Raw genomic sequence first — 16327 nt, forward strand, 5'->3', positions numbered from 1 at the left:
GTGCGAACAAGCTAGCCGCGTTGCAATCAGAGACCAGCGAAAGCGACCAGTATGGCCGGTCTTCTCTTCCGAGCCCGGCCATGCCCGTGGCTGGCTGCAAACGTTGACACTTGACAATCACACGGGCGTGCGCTAGTGAGCGCAGCCCGACAGGAACAGTGAAAACTGAAAAGACAGCGGTGGCACTAGAGTTGAGTTGTCTCGGGAGTTGGAAGTGGCCATTCCAAGTCCAACCCGGCCGTGCGGAGAAAGGCGTCGTCGGCTGGGCTGTTTGACCCGCACATTCTCTATCTGGAAAGAAAAGGTTGACTGGAGTAGCTGCTGCTCAGGCTCGGCGTTCTTTGGTGATCTTTGTTGGAGTCCTTGTCGCCGTCTCGCCGAGTGGTACCTAGCGGCTAGCGCATGATATATGGATCAGTGATTCATCAGTGGAGAAGCCTGTCACGGTCGTGACAAGGTCAAAGCCACAACCCGTCGCGTGGCGTCGCCATTTACCCATAATAACACTGTGTAGGCCATGCCACGTTCCTTTTACAAGTCGTTCTGGTGCGCCCGATCACCGACGGAGCATCTCAGACGAGTCAGCGTCCACGTATTGCATTGGTATAGGCCATGGCCCAGAACGAAGCGACCAGTCCAGCACCTCACCACGCCACCGCCTGTGCCGCACGTTGGGTTGGACCGGGCCACACAGGCGTAACACCGCTGCAGCGGCAGTCCAGCAGAAGCACCATTTTTATGACCCATAAATAAACGCTGGACGTCGGGCTCGTTGGTTCCTAGTCTTATGACCAAGCGCGCATCATCTTCATCTCGATGCCCACGACTTCAAACTTCAGCTACCACCGCACCAAAACTGCATTGAAATTCAAAGCGAGCTGTGGTGCGATGTCGGAGTCAGAACACGGATGCTCAGTTCTGGGAGCTCAACTGTTTAACAACTACTGTACTAGTCTACTTTCTTGCGAAAAAAACTACTAGTCTACTACCACGATGGAAAGTGAAGGTGGTAGAGGATCATGGGCATTCACACCTCCGTCGAGTTCCTGGTGGATCGTAACAGCAATCTGAGTTCAAATTCTGATGCTCATAAACCACGCCGCAAAAGGAGCACATATAAGAAGAATAAGAAGCTGGCGTGATGAAGTGAATCCTGGAGTGGAAACTGAGATTCCCAGCAAAATTTGACTTTCAGCATGCTCAATTTGGAGAGGAAAAAACAAAACACAGCATGTGCGATGTGCCTGAGCAATTCGATGATTTTATATCCTCAGTCCTGTCTGCATCCATTTGTTCATGGATATCACTTAGGCCACGTTCGGTTGAAGGGGAACGACTCCCTGGAAATATTCCAGCTCGGATTCGTTGTCTAATTTGAATAAGTTTTGTCAACCAGAATTATTCCTGGCCTGGTTTGAGCTAAACCGAACGAGCCCTTACTGTGAACAGATCTTGCCAGTCAAAAGAATAAAGCTCCAGGTGGGAAGGCGTCCAGAAGACACTCAGCATGCAGATGGGAACACAATAGCAAAAGGCTCGTTAGGACAAAATCATTCGCACACACGTATGAGTAGCCATTAAGTAGAAGGAAAACCCAGTAGTTATGCCACGTTTTAATGATTGGTCAATCGCAATCTGAGTTCCGTGGTAGGAGAACTGGGGTCACCACATTATCCTTATGCTAACTTTGATACGGTACGAAAAGACAGATAAATAAACTGAAAATTAGAATGTCGTTATCTTCGTTGAAGCTTCTCCATCTTTCTTCTATGTAATTGTCACTTGAGTGTATATTTCCTCACTCGGTCTTCCGAGCCTTCGCCTTCCTTGCTGGCTTGATAACATTGCCCAGCAGGATACACACAATGGGAACAATTGTGCCAACATAATATACGCTCTGGTAGGATGCCAGGGTTTCTTTGAAGCTCAGTACCTTCAGAGAACAAAAATGAGTTCATATTAAGTATCACAGTGTTATGGAAAGGAATTGAGACATGTATTCCTCATTCTAGTGGAGGCAGTAGGTAAAGTTTTTTCATTAAGACACGTGAAACTAAAACTACATTAAACACAGCATTATTTAACAGTGGTATCCATATTTCTTAACATGACCCTCCCTGTGGTAACGACCATCCCATCATCTATAAAGGCAAAGTATACGTGGAACTATAGATGCTCTGGGAACTTCATTGTTTCAGAGAAAAGGACCTTGAGGACATCAGGTCAAATTTTATGCAAGAACCTTTTGCTCAAAACTCATATAGAGAAGCACCATCGCGTTCCGTGACTTCCAACATGATACAAAATAAAGAAGAGCCTGACACAGGCTTGACACTGACCTGGAACCCGATGCAGGAGTAGTTAAGCACCAGCAATGTATAAGCAAAATTTAGAAAAGCCAGGATACCACGGAGGAATGAACTGCTCACTGCTTGCTGCCATCTGTATATAACTGTATTGGAAGAAAAGGAAAAAAAACAAATTACAAGTTAAAAAGCCATTTTATCCAAACAAGCTCAGAAAAAATAGCTTAGCCGCAGCCACTGGCAGAGCTGCCTTAAGGCCAACCTGCCCCTCCCCCCTGATCGTGAGAAAGGTAAGAGCTCATGGCACTTGCTACTGCATGCCTACCTAAAAGCTGCTGAAATTTGCATGGCTACAAGGGCTAGCAGACATGAACGTCCACCATCTCAATTGTTCACCATCTCAGCATGGTAGCTCACCACTTCAGCAGCCCATGGTTGCTGGGTGGACTGCTAGCATGTATGCAAGGTAGTCTGCTTCTCACGCTGATTGTTTGTTCAATACAGTTAGATTTAGCCTTAGATAATGCAGCACTCTAGACTTGTAGCTGTTAATTAGCATGAAATGCACCCCCACCCCACCCCCCACCATACATACACTTTAACGCACTCCGCCACTGGACGCAGCAAACCTAACAGTAAGAGGGTAGCAGTTCATTAAAAGAAAACCATGATCGATAGAGGTACCTCGTGAACCATTTATCATCAATGCTGACTGAACAAAGAAAAAGATATATCCAGGATACAGTCCCTGCAGAATGAAAAGATCAGATGAAAGGACAAATCAGTGTGGGTAAATTTATGCAAAGTGTCAATCACAAGACAAGCTGATGGAATAAGAATGCCATTAAGAGAGGATGTTAATACACTAAGGGGTGTCTGGTAAAAGGAATGGGGAGGTCCATCATCTTCTCACTCCTTATTTTTTCTGTTTGGTTTGTGAAATGGAATGGGTTGGTCCACATCCACCACCGCGGCACCACCTCATCCCTCACACGATACAATTAGTACTCCCTCGATATAATTAGTACTCCCTCCAGTCAACAATAGCTGACATTATTAGGACAAAGTAAATGAACTACAATAGAGGGAGTTAAGCATGAGTCATACTCATTCCACCAAAATTCATGGGATGAACTCATGATGAACCATCTCATCAGGAATGGGGGTAGTTCCTCAGACCAAACACCCCCTAGGAGTCAAACAAGTTCATGACCAATGAGTAACGAGCAATTTACAATTTTCACATGTGAACTCTACTTGGGAAGGTGGATACTAAGGCACTTAAGGCCTATGTTTTCAAATCGTCTAATCTGCCCTAGACACCATGGCACCGATTAGCCTGACTAATTGCAACTAATTGGGACTAATCATAGTGCACAATTGATCGCCATGGCACCGATAAGCCAGACTAATAGTGACTAGTCGCAATTAGTCAGACGAATTGATAACCTTGCTTAAGGCACCAGAACAATAGCAGTACTAATTTCCTAGAGTAATCTTCCAGCTTAACTAGGAACTACGGGTCCAACTAACATCAGGTTGCTCTAGAACATGACAAAAAGTACAAGCTACAATCACCAAGAATAAATAAATCAGAAGTTAGAAATATATTTTATATAACTCACATGCCAGATGGCACTGACTGTCTGTGTACCCAACAACTGAAGGAAACCTGGTTTCTTTCCTTTCTGAATTAGCCTCTCATAGACATCTGAAACAGTCGTGGAACCATAGAAGTAGTCAGTCTTATGTAATGAATAATAAACTGTAGTCTGAATAAATTTAAGGAAAATCCACTGTTTCAGTAGTGGCTCTCGTGTAGCACAATTCTTCCAGGTGTACAGAATTTCAATAAACAAGTAGTTTTTATATTATCTCCCAAACAAAGCTGCACAAATCATTGTTCATAGATAGTACAGGCAATCATGTATACCAGTTTGATGCAAATCAAACTCTCAATTCCTTTGAGATTATGCTTTTTAATCTTAGGTGGGGGATAGGGATTAAAGCACTTCCATACAGACAGATTTAATTCAGTTTAAAAAGATCATTCTATCATGTTTAATCATTCTATCATTCAACAAAGCGGTGATGTAATGTACTTTATCAAGAGACAGAACTTACAGTACCGTAGCCATGTGCTCACTTGAATATTCCACACAAGGGGCAATTGAACTGCACTTCCAGCTAATTCAACACCTAATACATCAACATTTTTTGCACGATCCCATTTGGCTTTTGGAGAAGATTCCCACCAACCAGTAAAGCCCAGACCAGATATGATAATTGAGGCTTCAGAAATTGACCATATAAAGTAATATTTCCAACGAGCAGTAAAGCCTGACATGTACTGATAGAAGAGTCGGTGCCAGAAACCCCATTCATAATATAGGGGCTCACTAAACCGTGTGAGTGGAAATTTAGGTGACAGGTATAAATATAACCCCATGCATATACCAGCCTGAACTAGAGCACGCAAAGTAGGTAACAATGGCGAAGGAGTTGGGCTAGCCCATATCTGCAAAAGATTAACGAATATCAGAAAGAGGAAAAGGATACCATAACCCACACATAGTAGTTGAAGGACACTTACTCCTTTCTTTTCAGTCCAATCAAGATAATCTTTCATCTCATATACCGGTCCAGCAAAGTGGCTCCCACAACAGAGACAATACCCAAAATATTCAATTAGAGAAGGAAGCTTAGTCAGTCGGTATTTTTTCTGAGCATCGCGTAAACCCTCTTCCTTCAAGATACCATCACTGTAGTTTATTGCGCTCGAAATGACTTTCAGCGTTAAAACCATTAAAGCGCCTGCATTGCACAAACAAATTAAATTCTGGAAGGTCACTATAATGTAACAGGGTATGCTATTTTTCCTTGGAAGAAAGAAAACTTTGTAGATACAAACATAAAGAACAAGTTGACTAAAGCCAAAATGAAGGAACATGTGCTTTGCTTCCATTCAGTTATGTTGTTACAACTATCCTTGCCTTTGCCTCTATATAGCCATCATTTTAGCACTATGCCTACGCTTCTAGAAAATGAGCAGTATGAAATATTCCTTGGCTTTGCCTCTTACAAAAATGAGCACTGCTCTCAACTATCTGGTGATAACAAAAATCCTTATGCAACATTGTTAACTATCAGCAGGATAATACAAGGAAATGAATAGAAATCCATCCATGATTAACCTGGTTCCTTATTTGACACTGAAAGATGACTTGGTTCCTTATTTGACCCTAAAATATAAATCTTCCCCTATATTAGAGATATGTAGAGTCTAACACATGTATATCATGTTACTTGTATTCCAAGTTGTACCTGACTATATATATATATATGAAAGCGCCCCCCCCCCCCCCCCCCCCAAAAAAAAAAATGGGTGTGAGGTGTTTCCTAATAATTCTCTAAGTATGCCTCTTCATGCACAACCCGCAGGAGCCACATCTTGCTCTGATCAAGCGCGTTCTGCGCTATGTGAAGGGCACCCTCGACCAGCGGCGGAGCATGAAGTAAAATAAAGGAGGGGCGGATAATGACTAGCTAGCTACAGTTATATAAGAGCAACTCCAAGAGTCGATTCTATGATTTAGCCAATATCTAAAATAGAAAACTCGCCAAAACAATAGAGTACTACAACAGCCTATCTAAAATTTGCCCTTTTCTATATTTGTAATCGCCACGTCATCACAATATCAGGTTGACCTCTTGCATGGCACCGAGGCCCATCTGGCCATGCACGGCACCTAGGCTCATCATGGGCTCCTGGCCAATCAGCGCACGGGAATCGGCGCTAGCGAGCGTGATGGCAAGCGGCGCCAACTAGATTTATTTACCCACCGAGAAAGCCGGGATACATGGCTGGGTATTTTACAATCTCGAATAGAATATCGGGGAATTAAGTTGATGAGCCACACTATGAAGTTATGGGAGAGAGTCATCGAGCAACGCCTGCGAGGAACGACGCAGATATCAACAAACCAATTTGGTTTCATGCCTGGAAGGTCAACCATAGAAGCAATCTTCTTAATAAGACATGTTTTGGAGCGGTTTAGAGAGCAGAAGAAGGACCTTCACTTGGTTTTCATTGACTTGGAGAAGGCTTATGACAAGATACCAAGAAATGTTATGTGGTGGTCTTTGGACAAACATAAAGTCTCATCAAAGTACGTGACCCTCATCAAGGACATGTACAACAATGTTGTGACTAGTGTTCGAACAAACGATGGTAACACAGATTACTTCCCGATTAAAATTGGACTTCGTCAAGGGTCAGCCTTAAGCCCGTATCTCTTTGCCTTGGTAATGAATGAGGTTACCAGGAACATACAAAGAGATATTCCTTGGTGTATGTTGTTCGCTGATGATGTAGTGTTAATGGACAAAAGCCAAGCGGGAGTAAATAGGAAACTAGAGTTATGGCGGCAGACCCTTGAGTCTAAAGGTTTTAGATTGAGCAGAACTAAAACCGAATACATGAGATGCGACTTTGGCGGAGTTGTACAGGAGGAGGGAGATGTGAGTTTGGAAGGTCAAGTAGTGGCTAAGAAGGATACCTTTCGGTATCTGGGATCGATGCTACAAAGGGATGGAGATATTGATACGGACGTTAGCCATAGAATCAAAGCAGGGTGGATCAAGTGGCGATAAGCTTCTGGCATTCTATGTGACAAGAGGATACCACAAAAGCTAAAAGGCAAGTTCTATAGAACGGCGATTAGACCGGCTATGTTGTATGGAGCAGAATGTTGGCCTACAAAGATTCGACATGTTTAACAACTGAGTGTTGTAGAAATACGTATGTTGCGATGGATTTACGGTCACACAAGAATGGACCGAGTTCGGAACGATAATATACGTGATCGCCTAGAGGTAGCACCAATTGAAGAAAAGCTTGTCCAACATCGGTTGAGGTGGTTTGGCCATATCCAAAAGAGACCTCTAGAGGCACCAGTGCATTGTGGAGTCCTAAGCCAAGCTAATAATATAAGGAGAGGTAGAGGAAGACCGAAATTGACATGAGGGGTGGCAATAAAAAGAGATTTGAAAGCTTGGGATATACCTAGCGATCTATGTTTGAATAGGAGTACTTGGAAAGCAGCTATTAAAGTGCCTAAACCGTGACTTGGGGCTCTTGGTGGATTTCAACTCTAGCCTACCCCAACTTGCTTGGGACTGAAAGGCTATGTTGTTGTTGTTGTTGAATAGAATATCTGTTGGAGGCCATTTTATGTTGCAAATAGGTTAAACCGAACTCCATATTAGGAATAGCAACTCTCTTGGAGTTGCTCTAAGAAGCTTGTTTCGTTTGAATTGGGTGATTAGTACTTCTCTGCGAATGCTGCAACTGCAAGTCTCTTTTAAAGCTGTAAGTCAGTAACTGAAACAAATTAGCAGCTGGTAAACATGGTGTTCAAAAATCAAGGGGAGGCAGCAGCCCAGTATCGCCTCTATGAGGCTCCGCCACTGCCCTCAACGCCGGTCTGCACCTCGGCATTGGCAGTGTCTCATCCATCACAGCATACTCCGACGCCGATTGGGCTAGATGTCTAGACTCTCGGCGCTCTACATCAAGCTACTGCTTCTTCCTCGAGGACAACCTGGTTTCCTGGTCTCCAAAATGGCAGACCACGATGTCTCGGTCCAGTGCGGAGGCAGAGTACCGAGCTGTTGCCCACGCAGTTGCTGATTGTTGCTGGCTGCGCCAGTTGCTTGAGGAGCTTCATATCTCGATCCCTTCGGCGACCATTGTCTATTGCGACAATGTCGGTGCACTCTATGTGACTGCCAATCCGATTCATCATCGTCGCACAAAGCATACTGAGATTGACATTTGCTTTGTTCGTGCGAAGGTGGCTTTGGGGGAGTTCAGACTTCAGAGTACTCCATGTTCCTGAGCTCATCAGTTCGCGGACATTAGAGGGACCGCCTGTACAGTTGTTCAATGACTTTAGGTCTAGTCTCTGTGTCCAGTTTCCTCCCGCTATGACTGCGGACGGGTATTAGAGATATGCATAGTCTAACACATGTATATCATGTTACTTGTATTCCAAGTTGTACTTGACTACACATATGAAAGCCACCCCCCTCCCCCCCCCAAAAAAAAAAGGGTGTGAGGTGTTTCCTAATTCTCTACACCCTATATGACACTAACTTTATTTTTGGTGCCCAATTCGACACTGCCATTAGTTTTGGCTTCTAACACTGTTAACAGACAGCGGAAATTACCATTTAGCCCTTGATGTGGTTGTGCAGCACCTTGAGATTTCACAGCGGCAGATCATGAGCTTTCACAGCAGCAGGTTACGGTAGATTTGTTGTGTTCTATATTTTTTTATGATGATTTTTTGGGGCAGCATCGTTTTTGTAATCAATTAATTTTGTGATGTCTTCGAATAAAGTGGTTCCAAAGTACACGATACTACCCACTAATTTTCGTCCTTGTTACCTGTAGTCTAGGAGACGATTTTCTCATCTGCCGCCTGCATAATTGACCATGGAACGGAACTGTTCAATGGCACGCCACGCCACGCCATATATCAATTAACTCTCACATCCTTGCATTTGTGTGTGCCTTATTAGCAAAATGTGTTGGACAATTAAACAACACACACATACCAGCATGTACAGGCTTTAATTTATTTCCCAGAGTACTCGCATAGTTGCTTCGCAGCACGCTTCCTTCCCTGATTATCAGTTTGGCCAAGAAATCCCTGTCCGAGCCGCTCTACTCGCCGCCGGCCATGGGGCGCAGCTCGCCATGGGCACAGCCAGCCATGGGGCTCCCCCCGCCCTGGCCGGCCATGCCACAAGGGCTGCCGCCGCCGAAGCCCCTCCGATGTCCCTGCCAGCTGCCTTCAAGCACTAGATCCGGTCTAGGGTTTGGGGAGCTTGAGAGACATGGAAGGGGATGAGATAGAGAACGAGGGAGAAGTCAAACGAGTGTTTCCTCAGGAAACCGAACTGGGATATGTTCCATCCATGTTTTTGGGCAAGGGCATTTTCGTCCTTCTGTGATTAATCTAACAGCAAGCACTACAGAAGTGAACAGAGTGTCAAATTGGGCACCAAAAATAAACTGTGTCATTTAGGAAATATTTTCTTTCAGTGTTAAATAAGGAATTTTCTCATATAACTATGGGGGTTTGAAAACCATGAAAACTTTTTTTATGCATTATTTCATATGTGTATCAGCAATGCTCCAGAAAACTGCACAGCAAACGCTAACTTAACTATTTGATGTACAAACAGCAATAGACATACCAGTTGCATCAATGCCTCCCTCCTTCCATGCATCCCCGCTCATGTAGTACACATGACTAGTAATAAGAGCAAAAGATGTAAGGCCTTAGAATATTTTAAATTAATTATTATTATGCAATATGGTCAATACTGACCATCGAAAAAAAAAAGTATGGTCAACACTTTTGTTTCAAACACTATCTATATTAGAATAGAGTCCCAACATTCTATATCATGGTCAAGATTACTTAGTAAGATCTAAGCTTTAAACCAAATGTGCCCAAACAAGAAGCCCTTTTGAACTCAAGGTCACACTTTCTTATATCTCCAACAACAGCTGAATGATTTGCTTCGCTTTTCAAAACTTCGCATGACACATGGAATTTAAGGCACAGTAGCAAACACAATATGGGAAAAAGCTTAGACTAATCAATATTATACAATATTACTATGTACTACACCCATGCAAGTAAAACATGTCAATGCAAAGGTTGGACAACAAATAGAATATATTCATACCCATGCTCTCAATTCTAGAGACAGATACTCAGGATGGGTTGACCTAATTCCTATACAGAGATCAAAAAGAGGACAGCTACATCATTTCAGGGAAAGCATAAAAGTGTTCAATTGGCATATGAAAGGTCCCAATTTCAGTTACAGATAATCACTATATGGTCCCAGTTTGACACAAGTTAAGCCATTAGAGCTGTTGTTGCCATATAAACAGGAATTGTGTCTTATTTACGTAAAGGTTAATGTGGCTAGAATGCATGAGGTATGCGGACCTGCCAAATTGCCTTGCCATTGTTTTGGAGTGTACTAGGATAATACGAAACTTATTGCAAAAGTTGGCCCACTAATAGGCTACCATAGTATTCACCACCATGTGGAAAAATAATTGAACCAGTATAACATCACCCAAAGAAAAAGAAGTCTGTATTAGATGCAACCTATTATTACATATGTTGAAACCTTCGATATTACCATAAAAAGGACCTAAAAATGCCTGATTTCTCAGAATGGTCTGTCAGCAGTTTTGATCTGATTTTATACCCTCTCCTGGTTTACATTTCTAACCAGATATCAGCCTAAATATCAAATTGATGATCCAAGTTAATCTAATATGTTGGTGTACAGCAATTTTCACAAGAGGTTACATTAGAGGACAAGGGAGTGCCAATTGATGAGAATGGAACTAGGATTCACCTGTGGTCACATACTCTGGCTTCATTGGATGTAGGTGGTGAAGAGACCTACAGTATACTACAGGTGGGTTTGGATTAATCAGGTTACAAAAAGTAATTCATTCAATGTATAAAACAGCAACAGTATAATTCTAAGATAGTTTTTAGTTATGAAAAAGTTTGTGTTGAATTAATGTGTCCAATCCTAATAAACAGAATAATTTGGCAGCGTCTTTGGATTATACGCAGATAAAAAAAATGAAAATCTCATTAAAGCATACCAAAAAAAAGACCACTCTTTTTTCTGGATATTTGGATGATAATCTAAAATTTTTGAATTACTTCAAACTGAAATATGGCTAGCAGTAGGGTAGCGGTTCTCTCACGCTGATGCATCATGCTCCTTCATTTTTCATGGTCATGGCACCTTCACCTTTTTGCAATGTTGCATTTTCTTGCAGCTACCATGCACAATCTCATCTTACACACACGCACGCACACAATAAGTTAAAGTAATATCACCTCAGTGCCTATCAAGGTTGCTTGCGTGTTCACAATATTTCTAGCTATTACACCCAAATAGGCACTACAGCATTGAACCATTCAAATACACAGTGTGCTTGCTTATTCATTGGAGTGGGGTGTATTTGAGAATAAAGGAAACACTCAGAAGATGTAGCTTTACAATTTGATGAGAGCTTTACTCTTTAGTCTATTTCCCATGGTTAGCCAAACAAAGTTCGTAGAAACTCAACTACTCATTGCAATGAATCATAAATACAGGTATTACTATTTACTTACCATACAAACCAAAATCAACCTCACACACAGAACAAAACACTGGACCTGGTGACTTAAGGTTTGAACAAATAGTTAAAAAAAGTGTAGCTGATAAGGTCCCACTTTACTTCCAGTCATCCACGCACACGTTCCATTGAGTAAACCGAAGGATACAGAGGCATATACATGACCTAATGCCCAGGGCATAACTCACAACAACTGATAGATTAGAGCGACGCAGACCCAAATGACAACTAACCAAGACTTGCTGCAAAGGAAACCATACAAGTGAGACATGAAAAGACAATTGTTTGGTTGGATAGCTCAAGAACTGCCAGCGGTCATATACAGCGTAAATCACACACAACTGTAAAAGAAAAAGAGAGAAGATATGAATAAAGGAGCTCCACAATTTTCTGGTAGGAGTAGGACACTACAACTCAAAGTCTCGAAACAGTCACCTTAATGTTAAAATCAATACAGTACCACCAGCGATACATAGGGTTCTACAATCCACAGTAGAGGACCTAGAATTCTAACATTTGGCTGTGTATAAAACAAAACAACAGATGACGGGTTACAGGTCAAATCTTAACAGGTTTGGGATGCTACGAATAAGCAATCGAATTTCGAACGTAAGATACAATCCATGCAGCAGTTATGAACTCCAAGTGTAGGCCACTGCCAAAAATCTTTTAACCCAGGGTCTAGGAGGATAGGATTGAATTGGACCATGCAATCCATACATTATGAACTTCTATTCTAAGCCACTGCCACATTTTGTGGTTAACTAGACCACAAGGGAAAATGACTAAACTATTTGAACCTATTCACTGGGAACAATAAGAGTTCCACTATCGAAAAGTTTGCAGGCATAGAGGCGAATTGGTGTGGAGTTAATGCAAGGCCACAGTTTGCCCCCTTCAGAATCTTACTTCGAGCAGGACCACAAGACCCCAGAACAAAGGCCAAAAACGCTCAATCAATTCGAGCACCACTGCTGGCGCCACCACGCGCCCGTGCTTCGTCCACAATTACTAAGTTCTCATCCGAATAAACTGCAGTCAGTGTAATTTTCGTGTTCGGTTCTACTCAGATTTCAACATACAAGTATGGGTCCACTGTTCTTAATCGCCAGAAACTAGGCCCTGGTATTAGCCCGCTAGAGATTGTAGACAGAGGATGGAAGGGAGAGTTTCACCATGCGATGAGGAAGCCGAAGGCGCCGAGGAAAGTGATGAGCCCGGCGTGGCGACGGAAAAGAAGCATGGCGAGGTAACCGAGCGTCATGGGCACGACGAAGAGGAGGTTGGACGTGGCCCCGAAGGAGACGTAGGAGAGCGCGGCACCCGTGAGCCCCGCGTAGAGGTGGCGCCCCGTGGCGCCGGGCACCGCGCGCCACAGGAGGCCCGTCGGGATGGTGGCCGCGAAGCAGAGCAGGAACCGGAGCACGGGCACCGATACGCCGATCGACGCCGCCATCGCCTCCATCTCCAGTCCCATCGCCGCCGCCGCCGCCGCCGCCGGGGGTCGAGCCGTCGAGGCGGCCAGATGCGTGCGCGCGATAGAATATAGAGGAGGATTTGGTCCGCTTGCTCGCGGTCGGATGCGAGCTCCGATTCCGAGCGGCGTGTGTGTTATGGATGCGGTGCGGCAGCGGCAGACATGTTGGGGACAGTTTTGTAGAAAACCCCATTCTATTTTCGGTTAATCAAATTTTGCAAAAATAGGGAAACCCACTCAAGTTTGCCCTTGATGAATGCTTGACTTAAAAGCTGGTCCAACCAGGAGTCCTGGAGGCAATCTTGTCCTTTTCGCTGGTTACAAGTGAATTTCCGCGTATCCCAAGTCCCAAGCATTGCTTCATACGTTTGCTAAATGACCCTCTCGTGAAAAAATTGAAGGGGAACCTCATGGTATATATGCATGGGTTTATTCTAACTTATTGTTTTACGCTAGCACTAAAAAGAATATTCTGCTTGAATTACGCTGAGCTAGCGAAAAAAACAATAACGGTGCACAATACTAGCGAATAGCTTTTTGTCTGCAGGGAAAATAAATGGTCAAAATAGCCCATTACTTTTGAATTTTGGATTTATCCCGGTGTGTCCACACCACCTGTACGGCTGTACAGCTCTACACCCATGAAATTTGAATTGAGCAAGTCACAAAAAAAAGAAATTTGAATTTACCATGCACGGCCTTTCTTTTGACGGGGTGGAATGAGTGCCTTCATTACGTACAGAAGTAGTACGGTGGGCTCTTTTCCGACGGCTCAAGTGTTTTTCGACATATTCTTTCCAAAAAAATAGAAAAAAAAAGATTTTTTATGTGTTGGTTTTACCACCGTGCTCGAGTGACATTTGATCCGTGGAGTAGTGGAGTTGCGTAATAGGTACCCTCTATTTTAAATTATAAGTCATTGTAATTTCTTGAGAGTCAAATTAAAACATTTTAAGTTTAACTAATATTATATAGAAAATTATAAAAAATTATGATATCAAATAGATATACTATAAAAATATAATTAATAAAAAAATCTAATAATATATATTTGATATCATAAATGTTATTATTTTGTTATATAAAATTGGTCAAATTTAATATACTTTAACTTTAAAAAAAGTAAAAATGACTTCTAATTTGGGCTATAATTTAGGATAGAGGGAGTAATACGTGATCATCAGTCTAACTTGTATAGCAAGATTACTAGCAGCTATGTCATGATATCTTGATGGAGTTAAGTTGCACGATTCCACGCTCCTAGACTTCTAGATTCGAAATCTAGTTGTCAATCTTAGCATGTACAGTATGTGTTGAGTGCGTAGAACGTAGAGAATATAATAATGCCTAGCCATCATCAGCAATAAAGTATACCCCGGGTAAAGAAAAAGACCTCCGGCGGAAAATAGCCGTGGGGGTATGGTCCCCGATATCCACAAGATAAGACATAGACCGCATCATCAGAGGTGGTCCAGCCCATAAGATTAAGATGTGTACGGCGCTGCTCGGCGTGCACCGCAAGATATTGTATAATACCAAATAAGCTACTTTCCTTGTAACCCTACCCCTCCAGAGTATATAAAGAAAGACAGGGGTCCCCTAGTGGACACGATCCATACATCTTAATGCAATACATCAGAACACAGGATATAGGTATTACGTCATACTGACGATCAAACATGTCTAAATCTTATGTCTTGGTGCTTGTATTACCATCTCGCTCCTGATCTCGCTCACCTCTACGACAAATCTATCATCGTGGGATACCCTTCGGTGGACTGCCGAGTATCTTTTGTCGATAGTTGGCACGCTATGTAGGGGTGTGCGCTTGATCCATGGCGAGCCAGATGGACCTCAAATCAACAGCGCGTTCTCGTCATCAATCTTGTGGAGATCCATGTCGGTCCACGATGATGATTTATCACTGGCTACATCAGCCCCCGTGATACTAGATCCGATCTCGGAACCACCTCCGAGGTCGTCTTCACCAACAACTCACCGCCCGCCAGGTGCTCGCCATCAACGCCGACCAGATAACGACATACGTCGTCGACCAGACATTCTGTCTAAAACTAAGTCACTCTTTAATATTCTCTAATCTTCGTTAATCGACATAATATTTCTTCGAGCTGTTTTCTCCATATTTGGTCTCCAAATGATTTTTCAAACCCTCGAACAGTCATGTTGATGCTCGAACGCCTCCAGAGACAGCCCTGTCTCCGACTCCTCCCTACATGTGCACGAGCGTCTGCCCTCTGCATTATGGGTGGTCGGCAGCGGCTCCTTAGCGACGCCTGTTCCTCCTACACATGTACGGGCTCCGCGCTCGATGTTATGGTTAATGTGCTAGTTAGGGCTGGAGACTCAGCTACACACTAACTAGTCAGGTGGTTTATATTAAATATAAATACATCTTCGCTCCAACTGATCGCCAAGCTATATACGCTATTTTTTCTCCGGAGTTCATATATTTTTACATCATGTACTACCCGTTCTACATATTTGTATTGCAGGATCATCGTCCAGGTGATCGGATCACCTGGTGCGCGGACTTCTTCACCGATCAACTGGTCGAACCGCTAGGTTCATCGACTTCATCACCGACTAGTTGATCGGACTGTTCGCCTGTCGCTCCTACTCAATGCTCACTTCGCCGCCGACCAGTTGACTAGACTGTTCGTCGCTCGTGCTTCGTCATCAGCTACGCCGGGTACTCCTCGGTGCTCGGATTCTTCGTGCTCGAAGACTAAGTGGGCACACTTCACCTTGCGGACATCGCTAGCGACGTTGCGACTCCTCGCTCCTCGGTGCTCGGACATCGCTAGCGACGCCGGGGACTCCTCGCTCCTCGGTGCTCGGTCGTCGCCAGCGACACTGGAGACTCCTCGTTCCTCGGTGCTCGAACATTGCCAGCGACGTCGGGGACTCCTTACTCCTTGGTGCTCGGACATCGCCAGCGATGCCGAGGACTCCTCGCTCCTCGGTGCTCGGTCATCGCCAGCAACAACGGGGACTCCTCGTTCCTCGGTACTCGGTCATCGCCAGCGATGCCGGGGACTCCTCGCTACTCGATGCTCGGACATCGCCAATGACGTCGGTGACTCCTCGCTCCTCGGTGCTCAGATATCGCCAGCGATGTCGGGGACTTCTTGCTCCTCGGTGCTCGGATATCGCCAGCGACTCCTCGGTGCTCGGATATCGCCAGCGACGCCGGGGACTCCTCGGTACTCGGACATCGCCAGCGACGTCGGGACTCCTCCCTCCTCGGTGCTCGGACATCGCCTACGACGCCAGGAACTCCTCGCT

At 44.0% G+C, this 16327-nt stretch overlaps 1 protein-coding gene across 1 annotated transcript; it reads right to left on the reverse strand.

Moving 5' to 3' along the window:
- Positions 1 to 1553: 1553 nt before the first annotated feature.
- Positions 1554 to 13155, reverse strand: LOC136477389 (lysophospholipid acyltransferase 1-like). Its single transcript, XM_066475542.1, has 8 exons — positions 12720 to 13155; positions 9573 to 9628; positions 4900 to 5120; positions 4431 to 4824; positions 3932 to 4017; positions 2991 to 3054; positions 2340 to 2452; positions 1554 to 1933 (listed from the first exon to the last, which is right to left on the reverse strand). Exons 1-8 carry the CDS (start codon positions 13019 to 13021, stop codon positions 1799 to 1801), a joined length of 1371 nt encoding a protein of 456 aa, XP_066331639.1. The 5' UTR covers positions 13022 to 13155; the 3' UTR covers positions 1554 to 1798.
- Positions 13156 to 16327: the final 3172 nt, after the last annotated feature.

The sequence above is a fragment of the Miscanthus floridulus genome, chromosome 8, assembly GCF_019320115.1.
Source record: "Miscanthus floridulus cultivar M001 chromosome 8, ASM1932011v1, whole genome shotgun sequence".
NCBI classification, from domain to species: Eukaryota; Viridiplantae; Streptophyta; class Magnoliopsida; order Poales; family Poaceae; genus Miscanthus; species Miscanthus floridulus.

Excerpts from the sequence above, each read along its gene's own strand:
- LOC136477389 (XM_066475542.1), bottom strand. The coding sequence starts at position 13,021 with ATGGGACTGGAGATGGAGGCGATGGCGGCGTCGATCGGCGTATCGGTG. Across the intron at positions 4,018-4,430 it reads GAGCACATGGCTACGGTACT|ATGTCTATGAGAGGCTAATT; the intron begins GTAAGTTCTGTC and ends CGACTGTTTCAG. Across the intron at positions 2,453-2,990 it reads GATGATAAATGGTTCACGAG|TTATATACAGATGGCAGCAA; the intron begins GTACCTCTATCG and ends CTTCCAATACAG.